The sequence below is a fragment of the Prionailurus viverrinus genome, chromosome B3 (genome assembly GCF_022837055.1).
Source record: "Prionailurus viverrinus isolate Anna chromosome B3, UM_Priviv_1.0, whole genome shotgun sequence".
Classification (NCBI taxonomy): domain Eukaryota; kingdom Metazoa; phylum Chordata; class Mammalia; order Carnivora; family Felidae; genus Prionailurus; species Prionailurus viverrinus.
In genome coordinates, this window is record NC_062566.1 from 142375426 (window position 1) to 142391579 (window position 16154).

At 61.2% G+C, this 16154-nt stretch overlaps 1 protein-coding gene across 5 annotated transcripts in view; it reads left to right on the top strand.

Annotated features, from left to right (window-relative positions):
* PACS2 (phosphofurin acidic cluster sorting protein 2) overlaps window positions 1-16154 on the top strand; it is a 55899-nt gene that overhangs the window by 20144 nt on the left and 19601 nt on the right. For 3 of the 5 annotated variants that reach the window (XM_047861285.1, XM_047861286.1, XM_047861289.1), the window contains exons 2-8: window positions 8958-9045; window positions 11226-11315; window positions 12367-12492; window positions 13640-13802; window positions 14562-14635; window positions 14824-14904; window positions 16013-16072. In XM_047861285.1, coding sequence (XP_047717241.1) covers window positions 8958-9045; window positions 11226-11315; window positions 12367-12492; window positions 13640-13802; window positions 14562-14635; window positions 14824-14904; window positions 16013-16072 — 682 coding nt within the window. The remainder of the gene's footprint in view (window positions 1-8957; window positions 9046-11225; window positions 11316-12366; window positions 12493-13639; window positions 13803-14561; window positions 14636-14823; window positions 14905-16012; window positions 16073-16154) is intronic. The other 2 variants (XM_047861287.1, XM_047861288.1) reach the window with 1 other exon arrangement.

Consider the following 16154-nt stretch of genomic DNA (forward strand, 5'->3'; position numbering starts at 1 on the left):
GTCGTGGCCCACCCCCCCGCCCCGAGTCCCCTCTCCTGTGCAACCATCTCGCTTCCACCCTCGCCCCCAACTGCTGTCCCCTCTCACCTGCCGGTACCTTCCTCTTCCAGACGCTGGCCCTCACGACCCAGGTGTCCATCCTCCGCCCGGCGCCCAGGCCGGCCCTTCTGTTCGTGGCCTGGGCGTGGGGGGTCTCCCTGCGGCAGCCAGGAGGCCTGCCCTCCTTCCAGGGGCTCCGTCCTGTTGACCCCCTGACCCCCCACGAAGACCACTGACCGTAGAACACTCGGAAGCCGTAGCGCCCGGAGCTGGTGCAGAGACAGAGGCCCGGGGGCAGGGGGCCTGGCGCCTGCTCCAGCCCGATTACAGCCCGGCCCAGGCGTCCAGTTGTGCTGGGTCAGGGGAGCCTCTGCCGACTGCCTTGGCTGGCTGCCCTGTGGGTGGGCTCTTCCCTCACGGCGGGAACCAGAGACCCTGAGGAGCGAAGTGTGTGTTCAGGGCCTCGTACGCAGAGACACGGACTCCCCCTTGCCAGGAGCACGGGCGTCTCACGTTAACCGCCCCTCGCACACACACACCTAGGATGACCTTACCCGGGGCCAGTCCGGCTGCCTTGGAGAGAGAGGAGGAAACCGTTGTTGGGCACACACCCACGCTTGAACAAACGCAAGGAGGTCCCCGGGAGGTCCACTTGCATGAGGGAGGCCCCAGGGCCGGGCTGGAGCCGGGGAGGGGGCCGGGGATGGCTGGTGGGCCCCAGCGGCACGTCCATGGTGGGGTCGCAGGAAACAGGGGCCGCCCTCCCCAACCCCTCGCGGATGTGGTGCGCGTGGGATGGTGGGGTCCAGAACCCCGTGTTGCTGCCCCCACGCCAGCGTCGCTCCCGAGCACTGACACCCCCACTCGGAGTGCAGATGTTGGGGACCTAGTGAGCGTCCCGTCACGGGCATGTGGAGAACAGCGTGAGTCTAAGACAGACAGAAAAATGGAGGTCGCAAAGAGCCAGCGTCATGAGATAGAAACAAGGGTGACTTCACGAAGCCGGAGGCCCACTGCGGGGAAAGGCCGAGAACGTGGCCAGCCTTTGGCAAAAGGGGGGAAGAGTCGGAGAACGCACTACAGACGTGGTGGGGAGGAGCTGGCAGGGAGACATCAGGAGTGCGGCAGACCACACCGATTAATACGAAACCTGAGAGGGCAGTTGGTGAGACTATGACTGAGAAACTGACTTCGTGAAAGAGAAAACGTGAATTAACTACAGTTTAGTCAAGTTGCGTTAAAACCTCCTGTTCCCTAAACAGCATCGGATGGTTTTATTGGTGAATTTCACCAACTCTTTAGGAAGTAAGTCCTGTCTCCTACAAAGTGCTGCAGAGACTGGAAAGGCGTCCACTTTATAAGGGCAGTAGGACCCCGAAAACAGGAGTTCTGTAATGTTGATTGGTCCAAGATCAGCGTCCAGGGTCCGTGTCGAAATGCCTGCAGTAACAGCTGGAAAATAAAAGCAGCGTTAGTCACGAGAACAAGGGGTGTCTGTCTAGGAATCAAGTGGACGCGGGCCTTGAAGGCACGTGGCACTTGCCCCAGGACAGGAAGCACCTGGGTGAAGGGTGCACAGACTCCACTGCCCAGACAGAAGTCAGCACACGAGGACCCAGGCAGGGAAAGACCCCTGCGAGCTAAGCCTACGGTTTACGTGGAACAGACCGGTGGCTTCAGGCAAGAGTGAAGGGTGTCCGCGTTGGCGGCATACCTTCCTTCCTCAGCAGACGGGTGTTTGTTTAAATAGGCTGTACTAATTAATACTGTGAAATTTGGCGCAAGTACAGACGGATGAGCGCAGAATCACCCTTGGGACCACGGCAGGCTTCGGAGAGGGCCCGGGCGTCCGTAAGGACAGGACGAGCCCTTGAACTAGGGGACCACCGGCTCTGCACACACAGCACGGCCCGGGGCGCCCGAATGCCCTGGGCGTCAAAGCAGGAGGAGCGGTTGGGAGGAGGGGGCCAGGCTCAAAGAACAGAGCGCGAGAGTGTGCCCCGAGGCCTGAACCAGGAGACACGTTTATTACGTAAGCACGCGGGAAACACCTTCGCGTGACCGCCTGCGGCCAGGAGATGGTATCTGCCGTGAATGCCTCCAGAGTAGATGAGTCCTGGGCGGTAAGAAGACACCGCACGAGAGGGATGGGCGGAGGGCACGGACGGGCTGCAGGCCGTGCTCGTGGCCATGGGCATCTCCCGGCAGCAAGCGCAAGGGGGAAACACAGACCCAGACGGAAAGACTGCTGCTTCGGGGTGTTGGTGAGCGTCCCGAGCCGCACTGCCTCCCCCTCGAATCACACGTCGAATCCCTGACTCCAGAAGCACCTCGGGGGCGAGTGTGGTCGGAGCCTTGCAGAGGTGGTAAGTTGAGACGGTGAGACCGTTCGTCAGGACGTTTGGGAAACACGAGGCCGTTAGGCGGGTCCTAGCGCAGCACAGCCACGGACACGTGTGCAAAGGGAGGGGGTGTGAGGGCCACCGCCCGCGAGCCGAGGACAGAGGCCTGGGACGGACCCTTGTCCCAGGTGCGGTCCTGCCGGCGTCCTGGTCTTGGACTTCCCGCCTCTGGAAGCCGCCTGGGTCCTGGTGGCCGTCCCGGGCCCCCGAGTGTGTGTGCGGGTCAGCACCCCCCTGGGCCAGTAGGATGCACGTTAGTCCCGTAACCTGGGAGCCCTGGGCAGAGCCCGGACCACGTGGCCCCCTGCATGTGGCTGCCCCTCGGAGCACGTGTGGACCAGAGCGTGTTGTGTGTCTGCAGGCACCCGGAGAGGGTGCACAGGCCACGTACTCGCGTGGTACAGGAGCACGCGTTTATCAGGTGGTCCAGCGCTGCCGCAGTCCGAGAGAAACCAGGTGTGGGGTGGAGAGGACACGTCACAGACACGTAGGCCGTGTGACGTGCGCTGTGCCACCTCAGAAACCATGCCCTGCCGCGCGCGCGCGCGCGTGTGTGTGTGTGTGTGTGTGGTGACAACAGTGTGCCTGGCAGTCTGGCACCATCGGGGAACCAGAAACTGAGCCTCCCCACCCCCACCCCCCACCCCCACCTGGGGTAGCCCCGCAGGTGTCTGTGGTCCAGGGACGGCACGTCGCGTCCATGTCTGGGTCAGGGTGGCTGCCTGGGCCCGGACACCGCGGCCTGGAGAAGGAACGAGCAAGGGGGGAGCCACACGTCACCCCTGCTCAGGTTCCACCACCTGGCTGTTCAGGGGCCTCACCCGGCTGCCTGCCAGGCAGGACTGTGGCCTCTGGGGGGAAAGGGTGGGAGGGGGCCAGTTGGGGGACGGCTGGCCGACTCCTGGAAGGAGACCCCCCCCCCCATGGTGGCTCCCACAAAGGGGAAGGAGGGCGGGGCGGGGAGGCACACGGCGGGCACACGGCGGGTGCCTGTGGTTCTGGCCGCGATCTCTTTAAAAAGATCTGAAGTCAACGCAGAGGGGTTATTGATTTCCGGCGTGGGATGGGTGTTAGTGATGTCACTGCTGTGCTTCTGGAAGCCCCACGCTTCTGTGTCTCAGAAAGCCAGACAGCGCTCCTCCGGGGTTGGCTGTGCAGTGGGCTTTCCAGTCCCGAGCAGACACCATCCCAGAGGGAGGAGAGGGCAGGCGGGGGGCCGGTGTCCCTCGGATGGGATGCCGGGTTTTCGCCCATTGGGGGCACGGTGGGCGTACTGACAGCGCGGCCTCCTTTTCTGTCACTGCTGAGGCTGCTGCGTTGCAGGGCGTCTGACACAGTAACAGCCCCAGCTTAGTGATGAATCATCGTTGGTGGGGTGTTTTCGGCGGATTTGCTCATGATTTCCTTGCGGGCCTGGTGTTATGCAATGAATCTCGTCCTTGGCTATAATCTATAACCCAGCCCTCGGGCCTTTCTCTCCGAACCCATCTTGTATAAAAACAAGTAATGTTTCTTCCATCTGGCTCAGTATCTGTATGCAAATGACTCCTTGTATGCTTTTCATGTTGCTTGCACAAGTCGCATCAGCTCAAACGTATCTTAGAATTTAAAAAAAAAGAAAGAAAGAAAAAAGAGGGAAATCCAAACGGCTTGTGATCGTCCTGCCCATCCGGAAGGCGTAACTCTGGAAGCAAGCCGGCCAGCGGCAGTGTGGACGGACCCTCCGCCCGGCCACGAGTCGCCTGCAGAGGCTTCGAGAAGAGACACCCTTCCCTTCCCACAGAAAGCCCGAGGCTCTGTTCGTGGCCTCTCGAGGGGTCCCTGTGACGAGGACACGTCAGAGTGGGGTGCCACTGTACTCCCCAGACACAGTCGTCTCCGTCCCAGCTGTGGAAAGCAGATGCTGGGCCCACCCCGGCCCCTGCCCGGTCTAACCAGTTGTCTAGAAACAGGCGTCGTGAAAAGCCCCGAGGAGCTCGAGACCCAAAGAGGGGCTGTGTGGGCGTTTCAGATAACTCGTTTATTCGCAGCAGGACCCAGATAAGGCCTCCCTTGGGTCTTGTGACATCTTTTAATTTTTGAAAACTTACTGTTTACAACTTACAGTGAAGCTCAGCCTGCCGCCGTGTTTGTCCACAGCTTTGAGGTCCCTGTTACCCCCTCAACCGGGCTCAGGACACTGGACAGTCCACCCAGAACCACCCCTGCAGCAGGGGTGGGGCAGGGACCTTGTTGGTTTTCATTTTCATCTTTTCATGGGCTGCTTTACTGTCTGTATGTCTTTTTTGCTGAAGCATCTGCAAATCTTTTGCCTGTTTTTTAATTGGATTCTTTATTTTCCTACTGTTGAGTTTTGAGGGTTCTTTATATATTGTGGATTAAACCCTTGGTCAGGTATGCAATGTGCAAGTATTTTCTGCCAGTCCTAGCCCCTTGCCATTTTTCACAAAATTTTGGTGAAGTCTAGCACAGTGGACTTCCTGTGTCTGTCCTTTACCTCCCTGCCTCTGCCCTGCGAGCAGCGTGCAAGTCCCTGCGGATCTGGACAGCCCTCACCTTCCTCGGTTCTCCTCTTCAGAGTCCTTTTTTTTTTTTTTTAAATGTTTGTTTATTTTTGAGAAAGAGAGAGAGAGAGAGAGGGAGGGAGGGAGAGGGAGACACAGAATCTGAAGCAGGCTCCAGGTTCTGAGCTGCCAGCACAGAGCCGGACCCAGGGCTCAAAGTCAAGAACCTCCAGATCACGACCCGAGCCGAAGTTGGATACCCAACCGACGGAGCCACCCAGGAGCCCCTAGAGTCCTTTTGATTCCCCTAGTTCCTTTGCCATTCTGCGTGAACTTAAAAGCCAGCTTACTGGTAGCTACCAAAGAGTGGTGCTGGGATTTCACGGGTGCTAAGCCTGCAGGTCTAGTCTGGGGAACACTGATGCCCCATGCAGTGGCTCAGGTCCACTTGCTGAACCTTGGCTGGCCCCTTTCATTAGCTGGCACGTCCCACACTGGTCTTGTTACGTTCGGGTGTTTCCTTTTTGTTTTTGGAGTTCCTACAAATGGCAGTTTTAGGAAACTGACTTTCAGTTGTTCATTGCCAGTATGTAGAAATGGGACTATTTATCTGTTGAACTTGTATCATATGATCTTGCTAGTGAGCTCATTAGTTTGGGGGCTTCCACATTTTCCCACATTCCTTGGGCTATTCTGCATAAACTCTTGTGTTATGCAAACAAGAGCTGTGTTTTTCCTTTTCTTGCCTTATTGCATAGGCAGGCCTTCAGCTCTGTGCTGTGCTGCAGGGGACAGCCTACCCCCGGTGAGGAGGAGGCCTGCCTCTCGGTCTCAGGTGCTGGCCCGTCCTGCCGCCAGCACGACATTGGCCACTCAGCATGTTCCCGTCTGCCCCTAGTTCGCCAAGAGTTTTGATCACAAATGGGATTGAATTTTGTCAATTTTTAAAATTCAGTTGAGGAGATTTTATGGTTTTTCTTATTTAGCCTGTTGACGGGGTTAATTACACTGATTGGTTATAAATGTTGATAAGCCTTGCCTTCCTGGAACAGACCCAGGTAGTCGTGACATGTTATACTCATTTCTTTCCATACATGATGAGTTCAGCGTGCTAATATTTTGTTGAAGATCTTTACGTCTGTGTTCATAAAGGAATAATGGTTTATAGGTTTCTTTTTTTGTATGTTTTTGTCTGGTGTTGGTATCAGGGTAATTGCTGACCTCATAAAATGAGTTGAGAAGTATTCCTTCCTCTTCTCTTTTCTGGAAGATACTACATGCAATTGGTGTTGTTTCATCTTTTGGTGTCTGGTTAAATCCACCTGGAGTTTTCTTTTTCAGGAGGTGTTTTGCTCTTCAGTTTCTCTAATGGATTAGGCTGTTGGGATGATCTGTTCATGGTCCGCGGCAGTTTGTAGGTTCGGGGTCGCGTCGCACACTGTTACGTATCGTTACATCGTGTGCAAGCCCCCAGACTTCCCGCTGTCTACCGGGATCCTTGTCCCTGAAACCCTGTGACCTTTCATTTCTGGTATTGATGGTTCTGTCCTCTTTTTTCTTTGTTAGGCTAGGGGTTTTATCAGTTCCGTTGCTCTTCCCAAAGAACCAGCTTTTTGTTTTGTTTTATCCTTTACTCTATGTTTTATTTCCGTACTGTTTTTCTGTCTTCGATTTCTTGTTACTGCTTTTGTCTCCTTACTTCCTTGCCCGCTCGCTCTGGGTTCCGTTGGCTCCTTTCCCAAGATCTTGAGGTGGAGCCCAGCCTGGGCACTTGAGGCCTTTCTCACTGCCCAGTGTGAGCGAGCACAGGAGTGGCTGTAGCTGCCTCCCAGGGGTCTCCGCTCCCATCTCACTCACGACCCCCACAAGGTACTTCTGGTCTCCTCTGAGCTTTCCTCCTGGGTCCGAGCACTGCCCGCTGTCCCCGGTGGTTGGCGTTTCCAGCCACCTGTCTACTGTTGATTTCTTTTTGTCTGTTTGGGTTTTTTGTTTTCGTTTTAAGTAGACTCCACGGCCAACGTGGGGCTCGAACTCACCACCTTGAGATCAAGAGTCTCGTGCTCCACCGACCAAGGCGGCCAGGTGCCCCTTTACTATTGATTTCTAGCTGAGTCTGTTGGTCAGAGAACACACTTTACGTGACTTCTGTTCTTTAAAGATGAAGCAATGCCAGTTGTACGCGACATCTTGGCAGTCTGTTTCCTGCAGACTCAGAGCTGTCGGCCGGGCAGAGCAGGCTGGGCTTCCCCAGGGCGCACGCGTGTCCAGGGGCGTCAGGGACACATCGCAGCCTGGAGCCCTCCTGCTGCCGAGTCACCTGCCTCGCTGCCGGGGGAGGCCCTCACATCTGTCTCCTGGCCCCTGTGGGCTCAGTGGAGTGCAGTGCTGTCACCATCATCCGCCACGTGGCCCTGAGTGCCGCGTTGTGACAGGCTGGCGTTCGGCCCGGGATGGGAGTGGGTGGCGTGTGCCGGTCTTAGCTTATCAGAGACGTGACTGCCGTTGAGAGGAGAGTTTACTGTCCTTCACCAGCCCCTGGAAACAGGAGGCAGCAGGTCCTGGGGGCTGGCCCTGGGTGTTTAGGGCAGAGGGACATTAGGTTGGTGTTGAGGGTTGGTTAAGGAGGGGTTCAGAGTATGGGCTGTGGATTCAGGGGAGATGGAAGTGGTTCTGGCCAGGAGTTGGCCCCGTAATTAGAGGATGTCAGCTAGATTAATACAGAATCTAATGAAACACACAACAGCAGGGTCCTTCTTCATTTCATGCCCACAGTGGCAGTGGGGTCTCAGCTCCATGCCCAGGACCATGGTGGCTATCTCTGCCCCGTGGGTGGTTGGCAAGTGCTCAGGGAGCCCACGGAACTTTCCAAGGCCACACCGTTGACCACACGCAGGCCTATATCCAGACCTGAACCCACCTGCCTCGCACGGTCGCTGCCTGCTGTCCAGATGTAGAAATGTGAGCAGGAAGAGTCTCCGAAGTCAGCAGATGGCCGCACCCGTCGTCCTGGCCACGGCCGCACCTGTCCTGCCTCTTGGGGTTAGACGCACGCTTCGGGGACTGAGTGACGACTCAGCTGGGCACGGACAGAGTGCCTTTCCCAAATAGGGCCCGTGGGGTTCCGGCACAGGTGTCTGGGACTCGGCCCGGCTCCCCGAGCTGTGTGGCCGGCTGCGGCAGCCCTGGCTGGTGGCGCTCCTGGGTGTGGTGCTGTCGCGTCAGCAGCCCACTGGCCTCCGGGCGGGAAACCGGGCCGGGGCTTCAAGGAGCTGTGGAGAGAGGTCCCGCTGAGTTCCGTGATGCCCACCCCGCCCCCGCCCCTCCCCGCAGCCCCGCTCCCCTGCCTGGACCCCCTGGTGGGGTTGTTCTGGGCAGGCCCCAATGCCTCCCGGGAGGAAAGGCTGCGTGGACGGGGTCCTGTAATGTCAGGTGGGCGAGGCACACGCCGCAGCAACAGCAGAAGAAAGGGACCCCACTGACAGCGGGGCACAGTGCGGGCGTGCCCCCAGGCCACCCGGGCCCCGCCCTCGCCCCCTCCCCCCTTCCCAGTCCCCTGCTCTGGGGGTGGGAGGGTGAGTGGGGGAAGGGAGGGTTCCGGAAGCTCAGGGCCGCGGCCGGCAGGAGGCCTGGGGCGAGGGCGGGGTGGAGACGAGGGGGCGGGGCCGGGGGCGGGGCCTGCGGAGGCTGGAAGCTGGGACTGCAGGTGGGCGGCCGGTACCTGGGGGGGCTTCTCTGGTCTGCGCGCCCTTCCCGGGCTGCCCTGCCCCCAGACGTGCACCGAGCGCCCCCACAAGCAGGAGACCCGCCCCCTGCGACCCTCCGGAGCAAGGGGATGCCCAGTGGCACCCACCACCTGCAGGGAGCCTTGAGGGTGGCCCTGGGCCTAGCTGAGTTCCCTGGGGAGATGCGAGGGCCACATCTGGGGCTGGAGCTGCCCAGGGCAGGCCTTCCTAGGGCTCGAGGGGCTGTGGGAGGGCGCTGGCCCTGCTGAGCAGCCCTTTGGCCCCTGCAGGTTGTGCAGCCTGACCTTGAAGAAGCTGGTGGTGTTCACGGAGCTGGAGAAGGAGCTGGTCTCGGTGGTGATTGCCGTCAAGATGCAGGTGAGGGCAGTCCACCCACGGTGCCCGTGCCGTCCAGGAGATGGGGGCACGGCCACACCGCCAGCTCTCTGCCCCGGGTGCTTGACCTGGAGGAGGGTCCTGGTGCTCTGGCACGGTTGGACCCCACACAACCAGGGTGCAGTCCTGTCCGCGTGAAGGGCTGGCGGCTGGGGAGTGTGGAGGGACGCGAGCGTGTGTGTGCAGGTCACTTGCACAAGGGCCTTCCCAGAACAGAATTGTGCCACACACACCCTCGCATGTGCGCCCAGTGCCCGCTGGCCCTTCTCTGCCAACCTCTGACCCGGGGCTGGTCTAGCTGTGCCCGCCTCTTGTCCTCAGGCCCCTCTCTGTCCCTCTGATCCTCACGGGATCTTGCCTTGAAACAAATCACTCTTCCAGGAGGACCTGACCTGGGCCCCCACCCTGGGGGGCAGCGACCCTCAGCACTGCCTTCACCCAGCCGCCAGCCGCCCTGAAGGAGGTGCCGTGTGTGCTTCCTTGACCCCTTCAGGGACACCAGTTCCTCGTCCACTCCCGAGTCAGGAGGGCTCTCAGCCCCCTGCTGCTCATATGGTGCCTCCCGTGGCCCTTTGCGGACGTGTCCCCCCTACGGATGGGGTCCTCCCTGTAGGCACCTCTCTCCCCCAGTGGCCGTGCTCACAGGCAGCTGCGTGTGCTGGCTCCTCCTTCGAGTGGCCCCCTCAGCCGTGCCTGTCCTGTTAGGGCCCCAGACCGTCAGACGCCCCACGGGACGGATCGCCTGCTGCACCCCCGTCCCAGGCTGCCAGAGCCCACATTCACGGACCCCGTGAGCTCAGGCGACAGGGGTGCTGGTCCGCGTGCTCCATAGCTCCGTGTGGGCTGGGAACAGCCAACGCCATGTGGTCCACAGGCCGTCCACCTGGACCCACACCCGCTGCTGCCCTCAGCTGCTTCTCTGCACCCTCGTCTTGGTCAGACGCCACAGGAGCCCCTTCCCCCCGTAGCCGCAGTTCTCTTTTGTGGCTCTGAACCCACCTGCCTTGGTGCCCTGCAGACGTGGGGCCACACCATGTCCGTCCCGTGGCTTCCTGCAATCAGCATTCAGCCTCCCGGTCTGTCCATGTTGGGACAGCTGTTTAAAAAAATTTTGGCGGGGGAGGGGGGCACCTGGGTGGCTCAGTCAGTTGAGCATCTGACTTCAGCTCAGGTCATGGTCTCCTGGTTCGTGGGTTAGAGCCCCATGTCAGGCTCTGCGCTGACATTTCAGAGCCTGGAGCCTGCTTTAGATTCTGTGTCTCCCTCTCTCTCTGCTCTTCCCCTACTCATGCTCTGTCTCTGTCTCTCAAACATAGATAAACATTTAAAAATAAATGAACTGTTAAAAAAAATTAAAGAAAACAATTTTTTTAATGTTCATTTGAGAGAGAGAGAGAGAGAGGCACAGAATCCAAAGCAGGCTCCAGGCTCCAAGCTGTTGGCACAGAGCCCGACATGGGGCTTGAACTCACAAACCGTGAGATCACGACTCGAGCCGAAGTTGCTCGCTTAACCAGCTGAGCCACCAGGCGCCCCTAGGACAGTCACTTTTAAAACGGTACTGTGAGAAACATCTTTAATGCCTTTGGGGTTTATTTTGGTAGAGGACTTGAGGTAAAGACCTGTATGTTTTGTGCAAATGACTTATTTTCTTACCACAGGTATTTAGTGAGTAGTTTTTCCTAGTGACCTGAGAGTTCATTATACGCCGAGTTTGTGTTTTGTGCATCTATCTGTGCGTTTTCGGTTGTGCTTCTAGACTTCTCATCTGGTCCCAGTGGCGGCGCTGCCGTGAGTTAATTATCACACCTTGTACCACATTGTGCTTTCTGGGGAGGCAGTCACCCCTCAGAAACGCTTGGCGTCTCACACACCTGAACAGGTGCCGTCCGTTTACCCCCTGACCCCGCTGCGGCATTTTGGTAGTCACACGAGGTGTGGCAGGGACCGTTCTTGGTCAGCTACAGGAGGACTTGGAGGGTCAAGGATGTGGACGTTTTTAAGGCTCTTGAGAAGTCTCCCCAGGTGCCTTTGGGAATCCCGTGAGCTTGTGCCTTCCCCCCTCCGACCTGTGGCTTTTCATCCCGATGTTTTCGGGGAGCCGACGTGACGTCCTTAGCCAGTTTCTCTTGTGAGTGAGAAGCTGTCCTGTTGTGTCCCAGGGCTCCAAACGGATCCTGCGGTCCCACGAGATCGTGCTGCCCCCCAGTGGACAAGTGGAGACTGACCTGGCGCTGACCTTCTCCCTGCAGGTGGGCCTGTCCTCCCCTCGGGCTCAGCCAGAGCCTTAGAAGATGCGTGTGCTTTGTTAGATCGAGCTTTCCCTCCTGTTCCTGCCGTGAAGAGAACGTAGTGAGGCCTAGACTCACCCTCAAAAGGCCGTTTGGGGGGCCCCCGGCTGGATCAGTCGGTGGAGGTTGTGCGTTCGAGCCCCACGCTGGGTGTAGAGATTCCTTAGATGAAGAAAGAAAAACGTTTTAAAAAGACTATTTTGTTCCGGTGTTTAGAAGAGGTGGGGGGAACATATGGACCCTCAGTGCTGCAAGTTCAGACCCCCGTGAAGTATGCTGGGTTTGGTGCGACCGCGGCACGGGCCCCCCCAGCGAGAACCAGAACCCCTGCCCTGGCGCCTCCCCCCCCACCGAGGGCCGGCCTGCACAGCTGCTCTCCTGCCTTCCTCTATTTCTGGGGGGTTGTCTTAAGGGGGTGCTGCTGTCCTGTTAACACACTCGCTTTAAAGTTGAATACCGTGTGGGCGTCAGCTCACGTCCCGTTGAAAACCTCTCCTGGTGAGTGTGTTGCAGAGGGCTGTGGTTGAGCGAGGCCGGCGAGAACCCCGCTGGCCCCTGCCTCCCGCCGGCCCCCCGGGCCTGCCTGGCTGTGCACGTGACCCTAATTCTGATGCCACCACAGGACCTTCTGGGTTATGTGTTGAGTTTTTTTGAGGGCCAGTTTTATCAGAGAGCTGTTCACCCTCGTAAGTGCACAGCTCTGCGGTCTGGACAGCCGCGTGCAGGGGTGTGGCCTCTGCCCCTCGCACGTGAGCCCTGTTGTTGTCGCAGCCCCTGGCGTGCTCTGCACGGCAGCCTGGACCAGCACCACTCACGGGCCCACGCCCTCTGCAGTCTGCGCCGTGGGCAGCTGTGCTGGGTGGCCACCGCCCCGCTGATTGCCCAGAGACCCTGGCAGTCCGCTCACATCTGCCAGCGGCGGCTTTTTCCGTGTCCCCGACTGAGGCCCACGGTGGCCCAGCGCGGAGTGGCGGCTGGCACATAGGGCAGCCGTGACTTCCCTTCTCCGCAGTACCCTCATTTCTTGAAAAGAGAAGGCAACAAGCTCCAGATTATGCTGCAGCGGAGAAAGCGGTACAAAAACCGGACCATCTTGGGCTACAAGACGCTGGCGGCGGGCTCCATCGACATGGCCGAGGTGAGCGCGTCCCCGCTCAGCCGGCCGCCCCCCGCCCCGTGCGCCCCGACCCGACGGCCCGTGTGGCTGGGCTCTGCTGTGACGGCTGCTCTTCGGCCGAGGGTAGATCCTGGCCCGGCGGGGGTCCGTCCTGCGGCCTCCCGGAAGGAGTGTCCCTGCGGGGGCCGCCACCCCCGCTGCTCCCTCTCGGGACGGCCCGTTCCCTTCTGCCGGCACCGCCCGGGACGCTCTGGGTCAGGGGGTGACCCGAACGTCAGGAAGCTCCCTTGGAAACAAGCGCTGTTGGTCAGGATGGAACCCGACTGCCCGATGCCACCTTGTCCTGGGGGACCTGGCGTCCCAGGTGGGGCAGGTGTGGGGCTCAGGAGCCCGGGCCTCTGGGAGCTGTGGGGAGGGCCCTGGTGTCTCTTGTGCTGTGGGGCCTCCACCGTCATGGGGTGGCGGTCCGGGCTGTCCAGGCCACTTTGGTGCCCACACAGAGCTGTGCTGGTGCCCGCCTGGGGCAGGGCAGGGCGGGGCGCCACGTGTGAGTGGGTTGACCAGCCTGACCCCGTGCCCCTCGGCCCTTCTCATCTGGCCCGGGACCCCCACGCGGGGCTCGGACAGTGGCGGTACTGGGTTGAGGGACGGGTGTGGGGCGCAGGCTTTCACCCGGGCTGGCGCACGGGGTGCGCGGAGGCGGTGCCCCTCTCCCTGGTCTACTGGAAATTTCTCCCGACCGGAATGGCTCTAAGGACTCACTGGCCAGGTGGGCCAGCCTGGCGGGCGTTGGCTCTGCCGCACGAGACCCCCGGCCCACGCTGCTGGCCGGTCCTCCTTGGTCCCCCACAGACACAGGCCCCTGGACTTGGGTCTCCGGGGTTGGTGGCCCACAGCCATAGCCTCACACGCTGTTCGCTGCGGCCAAGCCCCTCCCCTCTCTGACAGCCTCCAGTCCCCAGTGGCAGAGCCTAGTGCCGACCCCCCCCCCCGCCCCCCGTTCTTGGCCAGTGGCCTCCCGCGGCCCCCACACCTGTGTCCCGTGCCTCCCCTTGTCAGGCTGCCCCACGGTTGTGTCTCTTGCCTGCCGCGTGCCGTTGCTCACGTGCACCCGGAAGGTGGCGCTGCCCGGTGCGCTTTCTAGCGCCCAGCCCTGCCCCGCCCCCAGGTGATGCAGCACCCTTCCGAGGGCGGCCAGGTCCTGAGCCTCTGCAGCAGCGTCAAGGAGGCCTCCGTGAAGGTGGCCGAGATCTGGATCTTCTCCCTGTCCAGCCAGCCCATTGACCACGAGGACAGTGCCATGCAGGCTGGGCCCAAGGCCAAGTCCACAGGTGTGTCTGCCTTCCCGTCCTGCCGGGTTTGAGAAGCCGGGGCGGGGGGCTGAGAGGGTTTGTGGGTTTCCCTCTGGACTGCACCCTCACGACAACATCGTGCCTGCTCTGGGAATCTAGGCTGGGGGTCTCATCCCCACGCCCTATATACCCCGTGTCCCGCGTCCCATCCCCGCGCCCCGCACCCCGTGTCCCGCGTCCCATCCCCGCGCGCCGCACCCCGTGTCCCGTGCGTCCCATCCCCGCGCGCCGCACCCCGTGTCCCGTGCGTCCCATCCCCGCGCCCCGCACCCCGTGTCCCGTGCGTCCCATCCCCGCGCCCCGCACCCCGTGTCCCACGTCCCATCCCCGCACCCCGTGTCCCGTGCGTCCCATCCCCGCGCCCCGCACCCCGTGCTGCATGTCCCGTCCCCGCGCCCCACAGCTGCAAGCTCAGCAGGAGGTCACAGTGTTGGCCACGATGCCTTCCAGAGTCTGGCACAGATCCTGGCGTGGCTGTTGCCACCGTCATGATGGGGCCACTGTTCCCCTGAGATGTGGGAGGGCATGTGGGGGAGCCAGTCAGGCACGAGATCCAGGCTGAATTGTCTGAGGCCCACGGGGGCCGCTGTGGGAGCCGGGAGGTGCGGCCCTGCCCCCACCTGGAAGTGCCCGTGGGGGCTGCAGGTGCCCAGGGCCCGGTCCTCTGGCTGCTGCCTCATTGCCGGGACACCGGTCGGAATCTCAAGGCACTCCCTGTTCCATTTGCTCGTTCCGTAGATAACTACTCTGAGGAGGAGTATGAGAGCTTCTCCTCTGAGCAGGAGGCCAGTGACGATGCCGTGCAAGGGCAGGTAACCTGGGGCCTGGTGTGCGGGACGTGCGGCCACCTGGGAGATGTGGCCTCAGGGCTCCCCGCAGCCACACAGCCCCCGGCAGACAGCCCTGGACCCTCCTGAGGCGCCCGCGTGCGGGAGGCACTGGGAGGGGAAGCAGAGGGGGGAGGGCAGTCCTCCCAGCCCGGGGCTCCGTGTCTCCCCAGGACTTGGACGAGGAGGACTTCGATGTGGGCAAGCCCAAGAAGCAGCGGCGATCGATAGTAAGAACGGCGTCCATGACCAGGGTCGGTGGAAACTGGTTTTACTAACACTGGGGCAGGGGGGGGGGGGGGGGGTCGGGGTTGGGGGGGCCCTGGGTAGGGGGTCGGGAGGTGAGGCGCCGTCCAGGTCCCCCTGATCTGGCTCTGCTGGCTTCCCCTGAGGCCCAGGCCACGACTCCAGGAGCCGCTGGCCATTGTTCTTTATTCTCTGGCAGGGGGTCCTAGAGCTCACCCCGGGGGGGCCAGTGGCTCCTGGCCCTGGGGGGGGCAGGGGAGGAGGCGGGGCTACCCCCGTCCTGCTCAGGCCACTCCAAGAGCAGAGGAACAGAGCTGGGAGGCTGTCCCCTTCCCTGAGTGAGGCCAGTCCCTTGTTTCTGTTCAGCCTCTGGGCCCGCCCAGCACAGAGGCCCTGGGGCCTGGGCAGGCCTGTAGGCGGGTGGGGGGAGCTCCGGACGGAGGTGGAGGCCCATCACAGGACGCCCACCCCGGGGAGAGCTCCCAGAGCCAAGCCGCTGCTGCATGTGGGCTGAGGCCCCCCAGCACGTTGGGTGGACACGGGGTAAAAGGCCACAGGGCACAAGCCCAGACACCTCCCCACCTCCTCTGGAGGCCCCGGCTGGGGGCACGGCAGCACCTGTGTGAGCCTCTGTTTACACTGGGTGTCCGTGCAGGGGAGCGTGGCTCCCCTTGAGGGTGGCTGAGGGCGGCTGCCTCAGTCATGGCCAGAGCTCGGACTCTGAGGCCCAGCGCAGCGCTGGGCACACAGGGAGCTTGGGGTCTCTGCGGAGCCCTCGCTGCCCCCCCTGCCCAGCCCGTGCCCACCCCTGGGTCCTACAGGAGGGAGGTGGTGCCGTGGCAAGGGGCCAGCCACAGGAGGCCGAGGGAAGAGCCATAGGGACGGCACACGCCCTCCCCGCGCCCCTCCTGGGTCTGTTACTAAGTCCGGTGCGGCTGTGGTTCTTAATGCTTGCGAAGGGTCAGCGCCGTTGGCGGGCGAGAGCCGCGCTCGCGGGAGCCCGTACAGACTGTGCGCCGGGCACCTCTCTCCTGCCGGCTGCCCCTGGCAGCCCGCTGTGTCCTTCGCGGGGAACTCACCCCCTTCGGTTCTGATTCTGTCCCACTTGCCTTGCAGCAACAAAACTTCAAGCAGAAGGTCGTGGCCTTGCTGCGGAGGTTTAAAGTGTCAGATGAGGTGAGTGAGATCCTGCCTGCCCCCCAGGCCCACGGTGGGGTGTCCTGATGAGGCGAGGGCTCTGGGGGCACCCGGGCCACAT